Here is a 23316-nt window from a genome sequence, read left to right as displayed (position 1 = left end):
TTCTTTTTTTTTTTTTTTTTTTTTGTATTTTAATTTTAGTTTTGAGACAGGGTCTTATTAAGTTGCAGAGAATCTTGTTGAATTGTCCAGGCTGACCTTAAACTTGCCTCATCCTCCTGAGTCCCTGGGATTACAGGTAGCATCTGACTTGGATCATATTTTCTTGAAGTTTGCCAGTTTAATTCCAAGGAAGGTGGAGCTTCAGGAAAAACTAAACTGATTCCTATTTTCATGTTCTGCTGGTTCACCTTTACCCCTCTTAGGGTAGCTAAATAGTGTGGAAGCAGTCATTGTCAAAAATGCAATGACAGAAATTATGACTTCAAGAACTTTGCTAAAATTCTAAAAAGTGAGGGGTCAAATGCACCCAGAATATGGAATATTCCAGAAGGTCACAAAGTCAAAGCGACAAACCTAAACAGTCAAGCCAGCAAGAGTCCAGGCTTACTCCTTGACCAGGGGAATCAGAACTAAGACAGCCCTCTGTTCCAACCCAGTCCCACGTTTCTCTTTAGCAAACAGATGGCCCCATTTAAAGATAAGTAAGATATGAGAAAGCAGAATTAGACTTTAGCATAAATATCAAACAAGCAGGGAGGAGGAAAGGCATTTAAGCAAGGCAAAGGAAGAACATCATCACAAAAAGAAATTTCCAAAGACAAACGGAGGAAAGATTCAGATAAATAATTACTCATGAGTTTCAGAGAAACGTTAGACAAAAAAGAACTCTAAATTTAAAAGTTCTAAAATGCCGTTATAAAGTAGAAGGAGAAAAAATGAGTTGTCAGATCTTAGAAAAGGAGTAAAAGACAAAAATTTTAAATAGGAGAAGAAAGGCATGTGTCAATTTTAAAAAATGAAATGAATAAATTAGTCAGGTATAAGATAAGCTTAAGGAGATTGAATTAAGTGGATCAGAAAAGAATAAGGATCTAATAAGATTAAGAGACTGTAAAGTTATGGAAAACAAAGATAATCCAATGGTGATATAATTAGTATTCCTGAAAGTGTGAAATAAATGAAGAGAAAAATAATAATCAAGGCCTGGGGATTAGCTCAGTGGTAGAGTGCTTGTCACACATCAGGCCCTGGGTTCAATACCAAGCACCACAAAAAAAAAAAAAAAAAAAAATTAAATACATAAGAAAGAAAACTCTGAAATAAAACATGAACATGAAAACTGAAGATTATCTGTCTCAAAGAAAAAAAATGAAGTCCTGAGCTATAAACATTAAAAATTATCCCAGTAAACTTACTGAAATCCATATTTTTAAAAATGAATATGGTGTCTCAGTAGACAACATCTCTTGCCCCCTTTCCTACATGGACACACACATAGCACATAGACATTTTCAGGAAAGTTCAGATTGGTGTAACTCTTATCCACAGCACTATTCAAGGGAAATATTCAAAATTCAAGGGGAAAAATGGAACGTTACCTTCAAAGCTCTAAGAGGCAAAAGGAGAGTTATCCACAGATTTTATGTCCATTCATATCATTCTTCACGTATAAAAATAATCAGTGTACCTAAGGGGCATGAGAGGATGGCCCAGTAGCATTTAAATAATCTATATAATTTCCCCTAAGCACCCCAAACTCAGGAAATAGTAGAAGAGTGAACTCAGTGATCAGAATTTTATTTTAAGTCCCTTGGTCCCTTCTCCTAACAGATTGCTGACTCTAAACTTCTCACAGATCAAAATTCTCAAAGCCTCACCTTTAAATCAAGAGTCAAATAGTCTCTCATATTGCAGGAAATCAAGAAATCATGATGAACAATGAAACTACATAAACAAAAGTGTAATCAAAATGGGGAAACTGGTCAAATGAATAGTCATGTTGAATCCATTTTTAAATCTAAAACTAAATAAATGTGTGGCATTATAAGAAACAATATAATATAGTGTCTCTGGAAATGAACTACCTGAGTTTGAATGCTCAGATCTATTGGTTTCAAATTTCTGCTCCTAGATTTACTTGCTCTGTGTCTAAGGGAAAGCTATTTAATCCCCAATTTCTTCATCTGTAAAAAGGGGGTCGTATTAGCCCCTAAACTGAAATGTCTTTGGAATAATCAAATTAGTTCCTTTCTGTAATGCTTAGTACATAGTGAGTACCTAGAAAGTGTCAGCTGTTTCTGGTTATCCATTAAACCACTGGGGAAGACCCCACTCCAAATTGCATGAGGAAGTTTCTGCACTGCATGATGAGAAGTGATACAAGAGAACTTGCCATTGCTTTGGAGTCAGATGAAGGCCAATATTTGGATGCCACTTCCTCCTTGTTCCTACACAATACCCCGCTTATTAATACACCTGTGTCCAATATGCAGCATAACATAGATGAAGGACTCACCCAAGTCTATAAATGTTAAGTGTCCAACTGAGATTCTGCAATTAGCCAATGACAGAGATAATGTTTTGACCCCAGATATTTTTTATTATTTTTTAAAAATGTTTTAGAGACTGCATTTTGATTCATTGTACACAAATGGAGTACATCATTTCATTTCTATGGTTGTACATAATGTAGATTTATACCATTTGTGTAATCACACATGTACATAGGGTAATAGTGTCTGTCTCATTACACCATTTTTCATACCCCCTCCCTCTCATTTCCTTCTACATAATCTGAAGTTCCCCCATTCTTCTCTCACCCCCACACCCCCCACACCCCCATTATATATCATTCACCACTTATCAGGAAAAACATTCGGCCTTTGGGTTTTTGGGAGAATATCATGCTAAGTGAAATAAGCCGACCCCAGATTTTTGAAAACTAGAAAAACATTTTCCAATGAACAATAGTGGCATTTATAAGTCAACTTCTTAATTTTTCTGTGGCTTAATTTTCTTCTTCATCTTTAAGCCTGAGGATGTATCAATATTATGAACTCATTTGCATTCCCTCAATTTAATTGACTTCCCTCTAATATGAATTCCTTTTTCTGAAAACCACCAGTAAAAGGAGAAAATTTTAACTTAAGACAAGTAAACACGCCACCCACATTCCTTAACTCTCTTTCCCACTCAAACTCAGAGAAACATTATAATCCTTCAAAACATAGCAGTCTGGGCAGACAATGTCCATCTGAATTAACAGGTCCTCCAGATGAAAATGTTTGATACCCTGAGTAGCTGATGTGATCACACAGCCTCATAACACAGGGTGAGCATCAACTCATTTCCTAACAGGCAGGCCTAGCCAAGGATGAGCTCTCCTCTCTGCTTTATTAGATTTACTTTTCATTTACCTGGAGATATTATTAATTTTAAAATTTAATCAAATTCACTGAGAGACTGTCTAATTAAAACGCCCTCAACAATTTTGTCAAAATTATTAAAGGTAGAACACAGTCTATTAAGGCCTGGAGCACATTTCAGATTTATGCTCTACTGGGCCAACTCAGAAAGTCAAAAAGAGTCATTATAAACGCATCAGAATTATAGGATTTCTTCAAGAAAACAACTTATCATCTCTGAAAGAATAATCTTAAAATTCTTCAGAAGAGACCAAAGAACATTTTATTAATGGAGAAAGTTTTCCAAAGAAATCTAAGCATAATGGTTTTATCTAAATCTATGCCAAGCTGTGTTATGGGGCGCAACTTAAGAACAGACCCGATCACCACTGAGAAGTCCAAATTTGAGAGTCTTTATTAAGCCAGCCAGCTGACTGTCTCACACAATGCCCCCAAAAATGGTTCTTGGGAGAACAGCCCTGACCACAGGGTTGCAGGGGTTTTTATACCATAAATCAGTACATCAATCATAAGTGTCTGTTGCTATGATTCAACTAACATCATGGGATCTGAAATCACTAGCAGAGAGGGATGTGGGTCAAAATGACCTTACTTAGGTACAAACTAAAGAATGGTTACTAATATCTAAACAATCACTGTTGACATCACCGTTAACATGTTTAGGAAACTAGGAATCAAAATGAGAACAATTTTTCATTACACAAGAATTGTCATCTGTCATTTTGTATTGCCAAACAAGTCATGCTAAGCAACTGTTGATGGGTACAGAGTTGGGGTGTTCCCATGGGAGAAGCATTTCCTACAAAACATGGAGTCTCAAGGTAAAATGGAGTCTGTTTAGTCATTGACCACATAGTCTGGCCTATAACATTTCCATGGAGCCAAATATGTCAATCTGCCACAAATTGTCCATTCAAGGTGATTCACATCTATACCCATGCTGATTCACGTGATTCCCATAGTGGCCAGCATGGTCTTTACACTTCATACATATCATCTCCCTTGAGATCTGCAACCAAAATAATCCCCAGTCCCTCAACAGGCTTTCCTGCTCCTGTCCTAACCAAATCTAAGGCAAAATCTTATTCCTGCTTCTTTCCAAACAATGCTGAGAACAAGCAGAAATATCTCAGCAGCTTGCTCAACATTGAAATACTTGCTCTTGGAGTACAACTGATCCTTGGTATCTGTGGGATACCTTTGAGGACCTCCCTCCATTTTCCTAAACTGAGGATACTACAGTCTTCTATTAAATGATACTATGTTTACATATAATCCATATACCTCCTCCCAGATACTTTAAATCATGTCTAGATTACTTATAATACTTAATACAATGCAAATACTATGTAAATGGTCTTTATATCATATGCCTTAGGGAACTATGACAAGATAAAAAATAGTGTGTATGTGTTCTGTATAGATGTAATCCCCTTTCCTGAACAGTTTCAATTTGCAGTTGGTTGAACCCATGGATAGGGGTGGGGCTACTGTGTGAGACTGTGAAGCAACCCAGTTGTTTATTTAACAGAGCTAACAGAACACTCATTTAAACTAGATTCAACATCCCTGACTTTCTATGTCCACTGAAGCGAAGTTATTTCATAACACTGAGCAATCCCAATCAGCTCCCCACCTTACCTGGCCATTTAAAACCACCCAGCCCAGGCTTTAAGACTCTATAAACATTGTGCCCAAATTTCCCCTTTTGAAATCCTACTGAGACTCCTCCAAGAGCTGACTTTGCTTGATCAGCAAGTATTTCTGATGGTGTTTTGAAGAGCTATCATTTGACACAGTGAATTCCCACAGTAAGCCTCTGAGAGTTGAATGTTTTCAACTGCCATTTTAGAGAAGAGGAATTTGAGGTTCTGAGAAATTCAGAAACTGGCTCAAATTTCATATGCTAATAAATAACAGATCAAGGATATAAATCAGAGTGGATCTGTTGAAAAATAGGAATTCATTCCCTCACCAATCCACACATTCTTTCAATATATATTTATTGAATGCCATTAAGCCCTAGCTCATAGTAACAAACAAGGTTTGTGGGGCAGAAGGGGAGGCTTCCTTTGTGATATTTAAATTGTAGAGGAGAGAGAAAATATATGTCTGAAAACGAGGAATAAATGCTATAATTTTTGGTAATGATGAATGCTTCAAAGACTATGAAATAGTCTAAGGGGTAGGTAATGAGAAGCTTTAGTTTTAGAGAGGGTGGTCATATTGGTCTTTTCTGAGACAATTTTGGAGCAAATGTGGATAATCGGAAGGAACCAGCCTTCTGAGGAAATGCTGAGGAATTTCCCAGTCTGAGGGAACAGCACATGCCAAACTTCAGAGGCACAACAAAACAAAGGCACAGAAAGAAGTTGAGAGGGAGGCCAGGGTCTGATCACAGAGTTTACATTTTAAGCTGAGTGGTTAGAAAGCCACTGGGAAATTTTCGGTGGACACTGTTGAGATCTAATTTGTACTTCGAAGTGGCAAAAGCTCATGTGTTAGGAATTGACTGTGATGCAGCAAAAATTGAAACAGGGAGAGGGAAGCTATTGTGGTTGTCCAAGAAGGTAGTAGCAGCAGACATGGAGAGAAGTGGTCAGATAAGAGGCATGTTTCAAAAGTAGAGTCGTCAGTGCTAGACGGTTGAGCGCAAGCGGGTGTGAAATAAAGACAGATCTTCCGAGTGTTGTCTCTTAGCTCCAAATGCACTGCTGTGAAACTAGCATTTCTCCCTTGGCAGTAGGCATGAGGTTAAACTAAACTTCTTCATTAGAAGGTGCTGAAGAGACCCTGGGGAGGAGCAGGCTATTCTCCCTGGTTATATAATATTTCTGAGGTCACCATATATGCCACCTCCCTGTAGGCAACTTCTCCTGCACTTCAAAACAGCCTCTGAGAGCACGAAATTCCTTGGGCAAATTTCCAGCATGGTCTGAGATGCAATTTCTACCCTGGGGAAGATTGTTCTAACATCTTTATGTGGAGCTTTCCAGAGAGACCCATCGGTACAGATGCTTTGTAAGTTATCCTATCATCCAATGGGTCCCCCTTGCACCCTTTCCAACAAGGTGTGCATTTCAGCCATAGGTGGTGGCAGGTGGTGAGGGGCACCTTCATTCACATTTGTTTTCTTTGCCTGTTCTTCCTCACACTTGAAAACAGTGACTTTTCCCTGTATCTCCTATTCCTGTATTCTTTGGAGTTCTCTTTACCTCTTCATGGGTAATTTCTTATTGCTCTAATCTGTTACAGCTAGTGATTTATGATACTAAACTTTCCCTGCTCAAGTTACCATGTGATTTCTGTCTCCTGATTGGATACTGATGGATACAAAAGAGCATCAAGAATAATTTCTTGGTATTTGGTCTGAGCAAGTGGGTAAAAAATGTGGTGTCATTACTGGAACGAGCAAGGCTCCTGAATGAAAGAAATCAAGGGTTCTGCTCTAGGTAAGTTATATTGAAGCTGCTTATGAATATAAGTGGAAATTTCAAGTTAAAAGTTTTCTATTCGTGGTCAGAATCCAGGAGAGAAGATAAAGGAAAGAGATATAAATTGGGAAAATCAGCATATAGATGAATTTAAAACCACAGGACTGTCTAGGATCTTTTCAGAAAGTGTGTAGAGAGGTAAGAACTGGGAACTGAATCCTATGACACACCATTTAGACACTAGGGTGGAGAGAATGAAAGAAATATAAAGAAATCAAAATGGAATGACTCATGAGTTAGGAGAAAACCTAAAAGCGAGAGGTATTCTAATAAATGAAGTATTTCAATCAAAAGATTGCTCTACTGTAGGATATCTTTCTTTGAGACTAAGCAAGATGAAGACTCACAGTTAACCATTGGATGTGTAGATTGATATCATTAATGACTTGACAAGATTGGCGTGGTGGAGTGGGCTATAAAAGAAACCATGGGAATGGACCAAGGAAATAACAGATGAGGAACTGCAAAGATGACAGACAACACTTTTGAAAAGTCTTCTTAAGCAAAACTTGAAGAGAAAGTGAAGGAATGCCACAGCCTTTGCTGGTGAGGATGGCGGACCGGGAGAGACATTGTGCCTTTACTCCACCCTCTCTTACACAGTTGTGAAAGTTCATGGAAAAGAGAAAATGGTTCTACAAAGAGTCATTTGAGACAAAGGCAAAGACTTGAGGGGATGAGGGCATGAGGGGATGGGACCCAGGAAATGACCAAGATTGTCACAACACTCACTGTTTTATCATTTTGGAGTATTTTTACTTTAAAAGATGATCCATGTTGATCTTTTAGCACAGTGTCTTATATTTAGATGCCCTAAAATGTTTTGTGGCTTCAAAACAGCATGGTAGAGAAAAGCCATTTACATCATGCATTATAGTTGCTTTGATCATTTTCATTTAGCTCAGTAAATTTGAATCAAATATGCAAACTCTCATATTTCCTAGTCACTCTATATGATTTTGCTTGGCAGGCTGGATATTATTCTTGTCATGCCATTCTGTGAACTTACTCACAACACAATTCAGGGCTTGCAGTTTTACCCTGTCAGGTCTTTTTAAGAATATTCAAACAGACCAGCTGGAACAAACTTCACTTTGACATGTTTAGCGTTCTTAATCTTTTAACATCCATAAAAGGCAGATTTTATCTTATGAGTTAAATATGTCACAAGTCAATGCTTTTGGAGCAGTTCAATGTGTGTTCACTTCTTGAATGTTTACAACTAACTTAAATCTCAAATAAAAAAAAAATTTAAACTTTGGCAGATCTTTATGAAACAGTGTGTCATCCGGGATGACATTACCAACAGCAATAGCAGATACAGGGCTCTTTTTATCTCTATAAATGTACCAAAATGGGCCAAAGGGTATCTAAAACCCAGGAACGGAAAACTGAGTGTCATTTAAATCATCCTTGTGTGGTTCTTATCACACCATCTTGAAGGGAATATGACTCTAGCCTTATGATTATTGTTTTTATATTTCTATTATGATACAATGCAAATAAAATTAATCTTAAAAATATATGTCATAATATAGAATTGGATATATTTCACTTTAAGAAAAACTCACTACATTATTGTTGTTATTCTTATTGCCCTGGATAAATAAAGATTTCATTATGGATCTGTGCCTCTTATTTGTATACTGATAAGGTTACCCAGAGGTTCATTACCATTGGCTAGAGGAGGTTTATACACAAGGATAGGGCAGTTCCCCCGCCCGCAAGAGGCATGCTGAGTACACAGGCTGGTGACTTAATGCAACAGTATTAGTAACCATAAGCAAGAAGCTGGGGCTCTGGTTTTCTGTAATCATTGCAGCCTCTCACCTGCCCTGGGGCTGCTGACTCCAGAAGCTGGCAATCAACTTCCCACCTTGCTAAGCAGTTGCTAGGAAGAAGTCACTGACACAGGCAAGAGAAGACCTGAGTGATCTCTTATCACAGAGGAATATGGGAACAGGGACAAAAGACAATGTGGAACCAAGTAACAGAAAAAAGTGCTTTTGAAAAGAAGTCCGAACAAGACAGAAAGAAACTGTGGACAGTATTGGTCAATTTTGAAGTGTTCATAAAGTTAGCAACATGTTTCCTAAACAACAGGAAGTTAGATATAAACATATAGGTCGATGGGTTAGGATAAAAATGGAAACAATGAAAGAGGTAGAAATTTAAGAAATTTTAGGTCATAATGTTGTGAAAGTAAACGTGCAATAAAAATTTGAATGCAAACCAAAATGTTGAAGACGATTCAAAAAGGGAGGAGGGAAGATACTTCTTTCAGAACAGATAGTTGGCTCTCTCCCAGTTCGGACTGAAAGTACCAAGGAAATATTAATGTGGGAGCTGGGATGGCACAAAACATGAGCATAGGAAGCTGGGAGCTGGAGCAGACTGCCTTCCTTCAGGGAAGGAACTTCCTCCTAGACTTAGTGCTTAATGGAGCCTGTTCTAAAAGGAAGCAGGATTCACCCGCAACTCACCTTCTAAAAAGATGTCTTGGACACAAGATGCTAAAGCAGAGTTGCTCTTCTACCTGGGGAAGACCCTGGTGTTAGAGAAGCAATGACTCTGGGTCAGTAAGAAAATCCCCTGAAGTCCTCTTATTTACACAGATGCCTACACAATAATTTGCCTACTTATTAAGTTCACAGGCACAATATTTTCCATCAAAATTTAATAGGTATTGACCACCCCTGGTTCCACCCCCATGCTTCATCTTCTGGCATTTCTACAGTGAAAGAAAATACTTAATATCTTTCAAATTGTTTTTAATTATTTTCCTTTTAGTGGCAAACATTTTCCTGGCCTCCCTTTGGTGAAATTTGGTTTTTGTCCTTAAGATTCAAAACTTTGTCTAGGATGTGTAAGTTCTGTCCATTTGTTTGCCCTGTACTCAGTAGGTACCCTGAGGTTCTGAACAGGGCTAACTAAGAGGACTACCTAAAATTCTCTACATCTTAGAGTATCTTTTGTCTTTCTATACTTTTTCTCCATCAGCTCATTGCCTATTTTTAATTTTTTTTTATTTTTTATAGACTGCATTTTGATTCATTGTACACAAAGGGGGTACATCTTTTCATTTCTATGGTTGTACACACTGTAGATTCATACCATTTGTGTAATCATACATGTACATAGGGTAATGATGTCTGTCTCATTCCACCATTTTTCATACCCCTCCTCCCTCTCATTTCTTTACACATAATCTAAAGTTCCTCCATTCTTCTCTTACCCCCATCTCCCTCACCCCCATTATATATCATCATCCACTTATCAAGGAAAAACATTCAGTCTTTGGTTTTTTGGGATTGGCTTATTTCATTTAGCATGATATGTTCCACTTCCATCCATTTATATTTATTCCTGTTACAAATATTGAATCTTGTAATTAAAAGATATTGAATCTTCTAAAAAAAGTTTGACTGTGGTAAACACACATAAAATCGACCACCTTAGCCATTGTTAGGTGTACAGTTTAGTAGTGTGTCTCATTGCCAAGCAGAATGCAATTAAAGTCCTGAAATTCTGAAAGCCTGAGGATAGATCAGAGAGAGTGGCAGCCAGCTGGACTGCGGTTAAAAGTGTCTTGTGTGTAGAACTGAGCATGATGCAGGAGCTAGCCTAGAGTCTTTCTACACCTGTCTGAACTTGAGACTCTATGAACCTGCTAGAAGATGGGGAGACTTGAAGAAGAGATGCAGGTGGCTGCTGTAGACTTTGATGATTGTCTACACTTGACATTTACGATGACACTCTCCCTAGAACAAATGGGAAAACATTTTCTTTCTAAATTCCAGTTTTTTTTTTTTTTAATTTCTTACTTGATTTAGAGATGAGCTTATCCAAAATCACTGTTCAGGCAACCAACAATCACATCTTTGCTTCTACATCCTGCTCTCTGTGAGGTCTGTGACCCAAACTAGCAAAAAAAGTTAGGAGAAAGTTGAAATAGAAAGGATGAACTTTAGAATCTTCTTACCTCCTATTCAAAACTGTCATTTTTGTATTCTGCCTCTATTGCCCCATGTGTCTGCCAAGAACTGATTTCTGCTTGCTGGAAATTCCCAAATAAAACTCAGTGACTCTCTCCTGCTCTCAGCTAAGGCTCCTCAGATCTGGGTCTCATTTCCTCAATGGCTCCTGCTGGTTCTCTGGATTTCCCGCATCTCTGATAGCTGCAGCTGCCCTTGCATGCTGAGTTCTTCTGGCATTATCCAAGCATAACCTCCATCACTGAGCCTCTTTGCCATTGAACTCTCACTACCACCTACTTTAAGAATGCCCCATCACAAGAAGAATGTCCTGTTCCCACTGGTTCCAAGAGGTAGGAGAATCCTTGTCCTGGGCCTCATTTTATTAGAAGTAAATGGGCAAAGTCTACCCGACCTAAGATATGACAGCATCACAGATGTGCATCTCACTGATCTCACACCCCCGAACTGATGACCAAGGATGGATTATCTTGATGCCTTCCTTCAGAAAGACATCTTCTCCAGGAATACCATTTCAATGGCAGCTCCACGGAGGACAATTTGGAAGCCAGAGGGATTTACTAGCACCTCTTGAATTACTCCACACAAAGCTTACTTCACAATTTTTACAGCTGAATATAGTTCCTTTATCTGTAATTTATATGACATTGAAGAGGAAAACATGGTGGGGGTGAGAGGGACTCATTGACCCTGTCACAAGAAAATTAAGAAATGAAACTGCTTGAGTAGCAAAACTTGTAATGAGTGCTGGGAGCAATCTTTCTACCTGGACCTCAAAAACTGTCATTATCCCTAGGTTCAGAATCTGATTGATGCTGACCAGAAGCCAATATAAGAATTATGAGGTTCAGAGAAACATTTAGTTGCTTCAGAAACAAAACAAATAATTTAGAATTAAATCAAGTTGAGGTAAGTATTCTCAGAACATGTTTTCCCTGTTCATCATGTTAAGAATTGGTAAATTTCCATTTTTTAAATTGACCCTGCTTGTGGTGATTCAGCTGTTTTCAAAATTCTCAGATGCCTTGCTATTTACCACAAATATGAGATAAGTCTTGAGCCATTCTCAAACGAAATTCATAGATAATTTTTCCATTTTAAAATGAATTTTGTGACCTTCCTATAGTAATAAGGTAAACCATATATATTTATATACTGTATATACAATGTTCTAACTATAAATGAGTAATGAAAGGAAAAAATATTTATAACAAAATAATATATATGTCAGTGTGCACTCAGGCATAATCACAAGGAGAGAAAAGGCAAAGCAGCCTGATGTTGTCATCCATATTGTAATACCCACCTGAATGCAACTGAAATTAAAGCTTGTGGGTGTGTTGCATTGTATTTTGATGTCATACGTGGTGTTCTTGCTATCAATTGTGTAAATTTCCAGAGGAATGAACAGCTCGGGGAATCAGAATAAAATCTTTCCTCAACATTCATGATAGTTGTACCAGGCATGGTGGGGTACACCTGTAATCCCAGTGGCTCAGGAGGCTGAGGCAGAAAGATCAGGTGTTCAAAACCAGCCTTAGCAACTTAGCAAGACCTAGTCTGAAAATAAAAATTAAGAGGTTTAGGGATGTGGCTCAATGGTTAAGTGCCCCTGGGTTCAATCCCTGGTACAAAAAAAAAAAAAAAAAATTCCATGGTAGTTGCATTTCCATTTTCAAAAAGTTCAAAACATTTCAACCGCACACAAAAAATACTATGCATTTATAAAACTGAATAAAAATTAACTGCTCTGATTATTTTCAGTGCATGCTTCAGTTTATGAATATCTGAAAACTCATTCAAATAGAGTGCAAGTACAAACAGGCTCTTTAATAAAAAAAGAAAGACCTGATAATACTTTTTTGTGCAGACAACTGTATCCAAGTCAAGATACCTGTCCTTGGCTCCACCCCCAAATATTAGTAATCCTCTCTTAAAATGGTAATATTCAAAAATGGTCCTTGAGGTCAATCTCATCCCCATTCCTATGTTATATCAGGTCTCATACCAATTAAAGACAAATAACAAGTGAAATGAAATTATTATATTTATTTCATTTATACTGATGAATAAGATATCTTTTTATAGAATGCTGCATTTTCATATTTGGATAATTTTTCTTTTATAGGCCCACAGAAGTAAGCCTTTTATTATAACACAGTATATATACAGAGAAAAGCATAATTGCCTGGCCTCAACATATCTGATATCTGGAAAAGGTCATAATACAACCTATAAGGTAGAAAATATTATGATAATAATAATATAAGAAGAGAAATCTCTTGAAATTCCCATGAGTAGTTTTTTAAACTTAAATATTTTACTATATTTCTTTATTTTCTCATACATTTTTTGGATATTACAAATTTCTGTAAAGTGTTCATATCTTAGTAATTGTTTTACAACTTTTAGGGATCAAAGAGAGAAATAAAAAACTAAGAAACATCAATGGGAAGAGAAAACAAATAATAAATAAAAGTGATCTAATTTAAAAGAGAAAAAATGACAAATTTAAAATGGAAAAAAATATTGGGAACCAATCATGTTCCCAGTATGTTGCTGTTTTTTCTTCCTTAGAATTAATTTCTATGAATTGGCAATTTTAATGCTAGAAACTCACAGGGCTACTTTCTGTTCCCTTGATGTATGTGTGGATCTATAATGTGATAGCCAACTATAGAAAATCATTAAATTGTGAAGATATATCTTGCTGGGGAAAAAAATAAGTTCTCGATTCACTCAGTTGTTCTGTTCTTACCATTAGTTACTACAGGTTTCCTGACGCATTAAAAATATGAAACTGGATTTGTTCCTTGGCAAGTTCAGATTATGAAATTTTGAAGGCACAGAAATATCAGCAGGAAGGAAATAAAATCCGCAACCCTAATATCAACTTAGCCATTAATAGACATTCTTGAAATAGAATGTGACACATATCACAAGTTGCAAATCAATGGCAAAATGCTACTCAGAATTTGGCAAAAACTCCAAGTTATTTAATGTTTTAAAGGTTGCAATTTTATTATTTTTAAGTCCATTTGTTCGTTAATTCCTCAAATATTCAGAAAACTTTCTTGATGCAGTCTAATCTCATACAGTCTAAATTAGTGGTTACTCCATACATTTCTCAAAAGATTTTAAGAATGTAGTTTTCATTAAAAAAAAAAAAAAAAAAAAAAAAAAAAAACAAAGTAACTTTAAGAGTGAAATGGAACTCCAAAGATTTCAAGAGAACTTTCTGTATCAAAACAAAATCTAAATTAACTGTAGCCCAAGACATCTAAAAATTCTTCCAAAACACAGAATGGGAAAAAAATGTCAATCATCTCTCTTGGGAACACATTTTAATGTCTAGCAGCACACTGATCAGGAATATTCTCTAATTTACAGTTTCACCATTGTTTAGATATGTTCAGTAAACATATAAATGATTTTTGGAGGAACAGCACAATTGCTGTTACTGAGAAGATCCCATGACCTTAAACTTGACCTTTCAAAAGACAAATCTAGAAATCCTTGTTCCAACAGTAGTCTACAAGTTCTGTTTCTCTTCATGTCTAGATACTGGACTTCTCACCAGTTATGATTGATTACCTTGAAAAGTTTCATACTGTTCCTCCCCTTTATCTCTTTTTGCCAGTATGAGTTGAATGGGCCATCTTAGCTGGTGAACCACACAGAGTATGTGTCTTTAGAACTAAAGTATAACCAGGTTATAAGTATAACCTGCCTATAGTGAAGGGGAGTGAAAAGAACTAGACGACTGAGTCCAGTCCAAAGCCCATGAAGAGACCATGCTTCTAGCCAAGGAAATTAGAATGAGCTAACTAGCACCTGTTAGACTCATGTTGCCTGAATGGACCAAGCATAAATTCCATACCAGAAAATAACGCAATATTGCAACTCCAGGTGGAGTCATCATCACTGATCTTTGTATAGGCATCTTTCAGAGACCATAGGGATAAAGTAAAGACTGAGATGAGTGCTCTGATATTTTATAGTCCTTTGTTTGGCTGGACCAAATAATGAAATGTCATTCTTACTTCGCTGGCCCATTTTCACTCCCAATAGGAAGAAATGAATATTGTAGTTCGTGGCTAACGGCACAAAAGGCAATTCCATAGGTCAATTATCTTCTGCTTAAACCAATGGCTTCCCCCCAGAACAAAGAGCAGCAAGTCACAGCAGCTAATTGCTGTGACACTCAAGAAAATTTCATTGTAAAATGCAACATTATCGTTGCAGTTCTTGGAGTGTGCCACAACATGCAAGTAATAGATCCGGAAGCACTGGTAGGGGAGAAAACAAGTAAGGATGATGCCTATAAAAAATAGGTTCTTCAGCTGAGCCCAGAACTCCTGGTGGGACAGTAAGGAGTGGCTTAGCTTCCGCACCATGGACATAATGATGAAGATCTGGAAGACCAAGAGAATCACGGCGAGGGTTATGACAATAATGACTATCATGTAGTTGATGACTTGAACATACTCAAGAGCAAGTTCCTTATGGAATTTAAAACAGTGCTGTTCATTGTACTCCTCATTATTTCCATACTGAGAAATGACCAGGGGTACCACGATGACAATCACCAAAAGCCACATGCCCATACTGGCAGCAACCGCGTGCAGTTTTCTGTAGAATTCCACTTTGTCCTTGTGCTTGAAAAAAATGAGGTACCTGATAACCAGGATCACCATGTAGAAGAGGAATGTGAGGTACATGTGGATGTGCAGCATGGCACTCACAAATTTGCAGAAGGGCAATCCAAACATCCAGGTCTCCTTGATGAGGTAGGACAAGCGGAAAGGTACCGTCAGCAGGAAAACACTGTGGACCACCACCAGGTTAACAACTGCTGTGGTGGTCACGGACCGGGTATTCATTTTCACCAGTTGGAACGAAATGGAGATAACACCTGCCAGTCCTCCAATGAGCACTATGAAGTAGAGCCTGGTTAAATGAGGAGTCAGTATAGGATCACAAGAGGAATTCCCGGAGATATTGTAGCCAGTCATTCTTCTGACATTGCCTGGAAGAGAAAAAGCATCAGCTTACCTGACAAACCTTCAGAGCTTCATTCAGATCACCTTAAAGGCACTGACAACATGGCTTTGCAATTTATCTATGCAATTTATCTATTTACATGACAAACTTTATGTGCCTTAAGAATGAAGATTGTGTCATATGCATGTTTATCTTAAACCTAAAACACAGCAAGTCATTGTATCAGTCCATTTTCTGTTCCTATTAATGCAATACCACAGACTAGATGACTTTATAAAGAAATTAGGCTTATTTTGGCTCATGGTTCTGACCAAGGTCAGGTGTCACCCTTGGTAATGGCCTTCTTGTTGCAGACTTGTAGGGTGTCACAAAGCTTCACATGTCAAGAGACAGGGAGCATGCATGTGTGTCTGTGCCTCTTCTGGTCTCTCTCCCTCTTTTTATAAAGATTCAGTTATAGGGACACCACCCTGATGAATTTATCTGATCTTAATCCCCCCAAAGTTGTCACCTTAAACTCCATAGTTGGATTAAGTTTCTACCCTCTTAACGCCTCACAAAGGGATTCAATTTCAGCATATGAAACCTAGGGAGATGCACACTAATCATACCTAAACCATAATAGTCATTGATTCTTAATCTTTAATAGGAATAAAAATCTAATCTTAATCTTTAAGATGCTATCAGAAAAAAATACACACACATACACACACGTATGGACAAAGTAATTCGCATAAATCTTCCAAGAGAATTACAGACAATGTGGAACTGATACATGAATACTAGTACTATAAGAACCACTAGGAAATATTTTTATACAAGGTATTTATTAAGCATGTGTCTAGTTCTCCAAATCCTTCCACCAGGGAGATTCAAATATATTCACATTGAATTGTTCACGCAGTATCTGACCTTCATAATACATTTGCAATTATTCTTATTCATTTCTTGAATATCTCTTTATACAATGGAGATGGATTGAAAGATGAATGGATGGATAAAATGATACAAGATATTTTTAAAGCATGATTCTAGTTCTCAAAAATCCTTCTAACTCACTTGCAAATGACCCAAGAAGATTCATACTTAATTCATTTAGGATACTGATTAATTTGACAAAAATTTAGATAAGTCAAGGCAGTGACAAGCAATAGAAAGGTTTATCTGAATTTTTCATTATAATTTTATTTTTATGTAACTGTGAGGCTTTACTGTTACATTTAACAGAGTCCCTAACAAAAACATGCATGTCTTCCAATTCTCTTATCCCCTGCCCTCAAATTCATAAGAGGGAAACTGACATTCCTCCTCCAAACTCCTGAAAAAATTCTCTCTCCAAATTATTCAATCCCTCATACTCCATATTCAACTTAGTTATTATGAAAGATTTAGAAGTCTTTCAATTTCATCAAGAAGTTATGTCACATTTCCTATTTAAATGCCTTCAATAGTTTCTCATGTAAGATAAGATCTATATATTTACATGTGTAGAATGTTCTGGTTTACAGTGACAAAGTCTGATCCTTTGAGACCAGATTCAAGAAATAATCAAACTCTGATGGATTGAACATAGGGACATGATGGGTAGAGAAGAATCATAATCATGACCAGATTTCTGACTTGAACAATTGTCTTTGTAGAGGTCTGCTTACTGATACTAGGGAGACTCAAATAAATTCAAAGTGAATTGTTCACTCAGTACCTGACCTTTATAACATATTTGCAATTATTTTTATTCATTCCTTAAATGTCTTTTCAAACAATGGAGTATTACCCAGCAATACAAATGAACCTACTTTTGATATATGTAACACTGATGAATCACAAAAACATACTAAATCAAATATATTCTCAAGGAGGTGACAGTGCCTTAAGGTACAAAAAATATTGTCCTTCATTTGTATTATGGCTTAGGTATGAGGTGTCCTCAAAAGCTCATGAGTAAGAATACTAGACTTTTCAGAGGTGAGGTGACTGATCATCAGGACATTAACCTCATCAGTTCATTGATTCCCTGAAAGGCATTAACTGGCTCATAACTGTAGGCAGGTAGGTTGTAAATAGAGGAGGTGGGTCACTGGGGGATGGGCCTTTGGGGTATATATATATATATATTGTCGTTGGTTAGCAGAACTTAGTCTCTCTGCTTACTGATAGTCATGTCCTGAGCTGCTTTCCTCCCTCATAGCCCTGCCTTGATGTTCTACCTTGCCCCCAGCACAGAGCAATGGAGTCAGCCATCTATGGACTGAGACCTCTGAAACCGTGAGCCTTAAATAAATTTTTCTTCCTCCAAATTGTTCTTGTCAAGTCTTTTGGTCACACCAGTGAAGAAGCTGACTAAAACAATGTGTGAGAAAATATTATTCTGTATATATAAAGCATGGAAATATATATGTATATATATATGTGTGTGTGTGTGTGTACACACACACACACACACACACACACAGAGTATGTAACCACTCAGATATATCTGCTGTATTAAAATTTCAGAAGGAGGGAAGAGATACTTAGGGAAAAAAAGAAAACCTAAAAATGCTTTCTAGGGGAACAGTAATTTTTAACAAATTGAGAAACACTGTGCTCAATGAAAGATACCAGCCACAAAAAGTACATACTATTTGATTTCTTTTTCTAGAAAAGGCATAACTAATGTGAGAGAAAGCAAATCAGTATAGGCTCTGGCCCAGGCTGTGGGGAAAGGAATCGGCTTCCAAGTAGGGTATAGAGATTATAGGGTTATGGAAATGTTTTAAGTCGTGTTGATTACTACCATGGTTATTTGACAACATTCATTGAATTATACTTAAAATTGAGAAATTTGCTTGCATATACTTATACCTCAATAGATTTTTTTTTTAAGTAATAATAACCTAACTCCAGGAAGCCTCTGATTTTGTGAGCATGGAATTCAACTTCAAAGAATCATGATCGGGTATTTCCTTAGGGGCTCTGAGAGGGGTTGCCTCATGGTAGACTTGATCTATGTGATGTGTCATCTCTGCTTGTCTCTTATTTTTCTCGGTGGAAAAGTAATTTCTCAAGTAGGAATTACCCTGCATTCATCTCTGAGTCAGTTATGGCTGTGCCACCATGACTTCTGTTCCCCATTTCCTTTGGCCATTGGCCTACTCAGACTGACTTCTGAAAGAAGAAAGTAAAATCAATAGCACATCACTTGACTTAGGTCCTCTTTCTTTATTATAAACTTTTGTGATATCGCTCTTTCAGATATCAGAAACACATGTTAAACAATTGTCTCTGTGCCAGGACTATACTACATTGCTATATTTAATTTAACCCTCAGTATATGTCTGTGAGTTGGGTAATGTATTATTATACTGAAATCTAGGTGATAAAACTGAGTCCTGGGTAGGATTTGACTAAGGTTTTCAGAATCTGTCTGTCTGTCTGTCTGTCTGTCTGTCTCTCTCTCTCTCTCTCTCTCTCTCTCTTTCCCACCACACACACACACACACACACATACATACGCATACATACACAATACACACATTCCAAAACATTATTGTATGTCATGGAGAAGCATTGTAAATCTGCCAAGTTCAAGTTTCTAAATGTTAACATAAGCAGGAGAGAAGGCCATCAGGAAACTTTGTTCCACTTGCAAGACTGTCTGACAATATATCAACAAAGCAGCTCTTTCTGCTTCTTGGAGTCCTAACTCTCCTAACCCCTTTACTTGGTTTTCAGCAGATCCCATAGGCTAGCCCACTCCCACTCAATAAACATTCTCTTTCTTGCCTACTTTTTATAGAATTTTTCTTGCTAACTTTTGTTAGAGATTTTTTTTGCAGCATTAGTATTTGCATATGACTTCATTTGCTGGTCTGTTGTTATACTGCAAATCTTGGAGGCAGATGTCAGCCAAATGAGAATGTCAACATGCAGAGAGATTAGATCATCTGGCAAGATAGTAGTGAAATTGGCTACTCTGGGACAGCTATGGCCTAATTCTGGTACTCATTAGTATATACCCTAGATTTCAAATATTAAGATGACATAACAAATGTAACTTCAATCAGAAATTATATCAAACGTAAATGGAGTAAACAGTCCAATTAAAACATAAAGTTTGTTAGATTGAATTAAAGAAACAGGATCCAGCTATCTAGTGTTTACAAAAGACACATTTAGAATGCAAGAATCACAATATAAGTGATATATTCATTCTAAAATGTCACTTTTATTTCTAATAGTGGTTCTTCTTTAGGAACTACTTTTACTCACACTTAAACCTTTTTTTGTTTAGTTTTCATACTTTACATATTTTCCATCCTCCTACCTGCTGTCTTTATAATTCTTACACTTTAAATGTGTCACTTGTAAACAAAAATTGCTATGTCTCTTCCCTTAAAAAACCTACGAATTCAGGTCATTTAACTCCGTTTATCCCACCCCTCCATTTTATTGTTTTCATGCATATTAATTCTACATGTCTTTTAAACCCCTGATGTTTAAACGATAGTCATGTATTTTTCCTCACTTAGTGTCCTTATCCATTGCTCTTTATTTCTCCCTGAATTTCTGTGTTTCCATCCAGGATATTGTTGAAGAATTCCATTTACTATTTCTTCTAGTATAAGTTAATTCTTTAAGGGCTTACATGTTTGTGAAAATGTTTTCATTTCATCTTCATAATTAGGATATATTTGCAAGGCATAGAAACCTAGGTTGGCACTTCCTTTCAATACTTTAAAGATGGTATACATTATCCTCTAGTTATCATTATTGAGACTTCAGTTGTCAACATGGCTACTGCTTATTCTGTTACAATTCTCTGTCTCTTTCTTTCTACTTTAACTTATATTGCGTTTGATGTTGTTTTGTACATGTAGTGTTTTTCTCTGTTTATGCTGCTTGGGGGTTCTCATGTTTTCTTAAATTTATGGGTTGGTGTCTTGGTCACTTTGGGGAAACTTTTAGTATTATATTTGCAAATATTCTTTTGCCCCAATCTCTTCTCTCCTGTCAGAGTTCATTTATATTTATACAAGGCATTTTTACTGTTTCTCTAACCTCTACATTTTTGTTAAATTCTGATGCATTTTTCCATCTCTATAACATTGAGTATTTTCAATTATTCTTGTTCAGTACTCCTATCTTTGGTTGTGTTTAATCTGCTGTGAAACCAACTTGTGGGTTCATAATATAAGATATAATTATTTTCAGTTCTAGAATGTGTAATTATTACTTTTATAAATTCTATTATGCTTATGGGATTTGCTCATAATGTTTCATTTTCTTTCTTCTCCTCTAATTTCTTAAATTTATTAACCATATTTATTTAAAAGCCTGTTAGTCGCATTTGTAGATGTAGTTCTATTTTTTTTCCTCTTGATTTTCTGTTACATGATCTTAGCTTTTGGTATGTCTAGTAATTTTGCATACTTTGTTTTTTAAAAAGGTCAAGTTTCCAAATAGCATTTTCTTCCTCCTAGGAAGCATTAGGTTTTCCTCCAATATATTCAGGTGATTTTGAATCAAGGTTTGTTTATTGGCCTACTAAGGTTTAATCTACCTCCAGGTGTCTGGCCCTCCTTTATTTTCAACTACCATTAAAACTATTGTCCTTGATCCCTGTTTTCTGATGGACTGGCATCTAATCATTGTCTTATAAAACTTATGATATCTCTGCTATGCTTTCCAAAAGTTTTCAGATTGAAGATCTTAGTCTCCCACTCCAAAAAGCTCCAGAATTCACCAAAATGTCCACACAAATTGATGAACAACTTCAATTCTCAATTCTTGGCCTTGAATTTAAAAATTCCACTCTTGTGAAAAGGAGCTGCTCAATGAAGCTCACCTGTTTGAGCTTTTCTTTGTTCTGGAATCTCAACCTCTTCATTCATTGCCTCAGCTGCGCTCCACCATCTTCAAGCAAATAACTTCTCTATTTCATTTAGCTTTTTAAATTATTCTTGTATGAAGCATTCATCAGCCAATAGCCATTCTTTCCCATGAAGATACAGAAGCTGATATAATTTTTAATGTTTTAAATCCTTATAGTCTTGAACTCAAGAATTCAACAAAAAAGTTAATTTCCTTGCAAACTTGCAAAGATTATCTCTCAAAGTTTCATAAAATTTATATTACGAAATGAATAGATTATGGTAATATGCTTTGGAAATTTTGGGGTGCACTAACTCGTGCATATAGTAGGCATGCTCTATAAATCCCCATTTCACTTTCTGAGCTTTGGTCACAATGGCCTTGTTCCAGGTGCTCCATCCAATACCTCATTTCCTTCTTTCTTTCTTCTTTTTTCTTCTTCTTCTTCCTCCCCTCCTCCTCCCTCTTCCTCCTTCTTCTCCTCCTCTTCCTCCTCCTCCTCTTCCTTCTTCTTCTTGCCTTAGCACCACTACATCTTCTCCCAAACCCCATTATCTAGCTTTCTAATCCTTTAGCCTCTAAAGCTATAGTCAGATCCTTAGGAATTCTGTGTCTGATCCCATACCAAGTCAGGTCTGCCTGACTTTCTCTTTCAGAATTCTCCCTACAAGTATGACTAAGTAATTACATGAGTGCATGAGTACTGGTTGCTGGCATGTCTCAACCCCTACCCTCAGATTTAAGTTCCATGGAGACAAGAACTGTGTGTATTTTTATTTTTTCCTATTCTTGTTTCTATAGCAGTAGCCAACACACAAAAAATGGTTCTTAAATCTTATGTGGAGGAATAACTAAAGGTCTACCTAAGAGCACAGTGCACTGCTTTGATTCTTACATCTGCTACTGTTTGTACTGTTACTATGGGAAAATTACTTAATCTGTATGAGGCTTATTTTGCTCACCAAAATGTAATCTCTGCCTATCTCATATAGCATTATGAGGCAAATTTGATAATTTATGAAAAAAGTTAAAATAATGTATAATACAATCGTTGATTAATATCAATTACTGTATGAAATAAGAATAAACCCAAAGAATAAAATGGAACATCTTTCAGCCTAACTATCCTCTTTGGGCTGCTAAAACCCTGCAACCTTTTTCTCTCCTGAAAGGAATAGCAAACTGATTGACAATAGCTGAAACAACAACAATCAGGGATACCAATCATGACAACATCTTTCTGTGGCTTTCCCCACCAATGTTCCTAGTTCATGTGCTAGAATAAATGCCACGTGTTATGTGACATCACAATTATTCCCAGGATCTGAGGTATCTTCCTTTCCAAAAATCTGGGACTTTTCTTGCCTGTCAGCATGAAAATAAAAGCAGGTATGGCCACATTTTCAAACCATTCAGTTATCCAATTACATGGAGCAAACCCCACATCTTCCCAGCCCAGACCCATCCACATCATCTATGTTACCCGTTGTTCACTTGCCACCCAACACCTGGTTTTGATTCTCTGACCTGACACACTCTGGTTCACTCCCCACCAAACCCCTGACTCAGATTCAGCAATCCTGACCTCATTATTGAGTGTTTCCCAAGCAAACCCATTGCCAGTACTTTCCCTCAGCTTGATTTTGCAGTCTGAATTCTCTTCTAGATAATACTCTCTTCAAAGCTCAGCTTAGCCCAAGGATT

General features: G+C 36.8%; 1 protein-coding gene across 6 annotated transcripts in view; it reads right to left on the bottom strand.

Moving 5' to 3' along the window:
- Positions 1 to 12795: 12795 nt before the first annotated feature.
- GPR141 (G protein-coupled receptor 141) overlaps positions 12796 to 23316 on the bottom strand; it is a 56393-nt gene continuing 45872 nt past the window's right edge. For all 6 annotated transcript variants that reach the window (XM_079151182.1, XM_079151186.1, XM_079151183.1 and 3 more), the window contains one exon: positions 12796 to 15784. In XM_079151182.1, coding sequence (XP_079007308.1) covers positions 14853 to 15784 — 932 coding nt within the window. In that variant the 3' untranslated portion in view covers positions 12796 to 14852. The remainder of the gene's footprint in view (positions 15785 to 23316) is intronic.

Source organism: Sciurus vulgaris, assembly GCF_902686455.1.
Source record: "Sciurus vulgaris genome assembly, chromosome: 8".
NCBI classification, from domain to species: Eukaryota; Metazoa; Chordata; class Mammalia; order Rodentia; family Sciuridae; genus Sciurus; species Sciurus vulgaris.
This window is presented reverse-complemented; position numbering and strand designations above follow the sequence as displayed.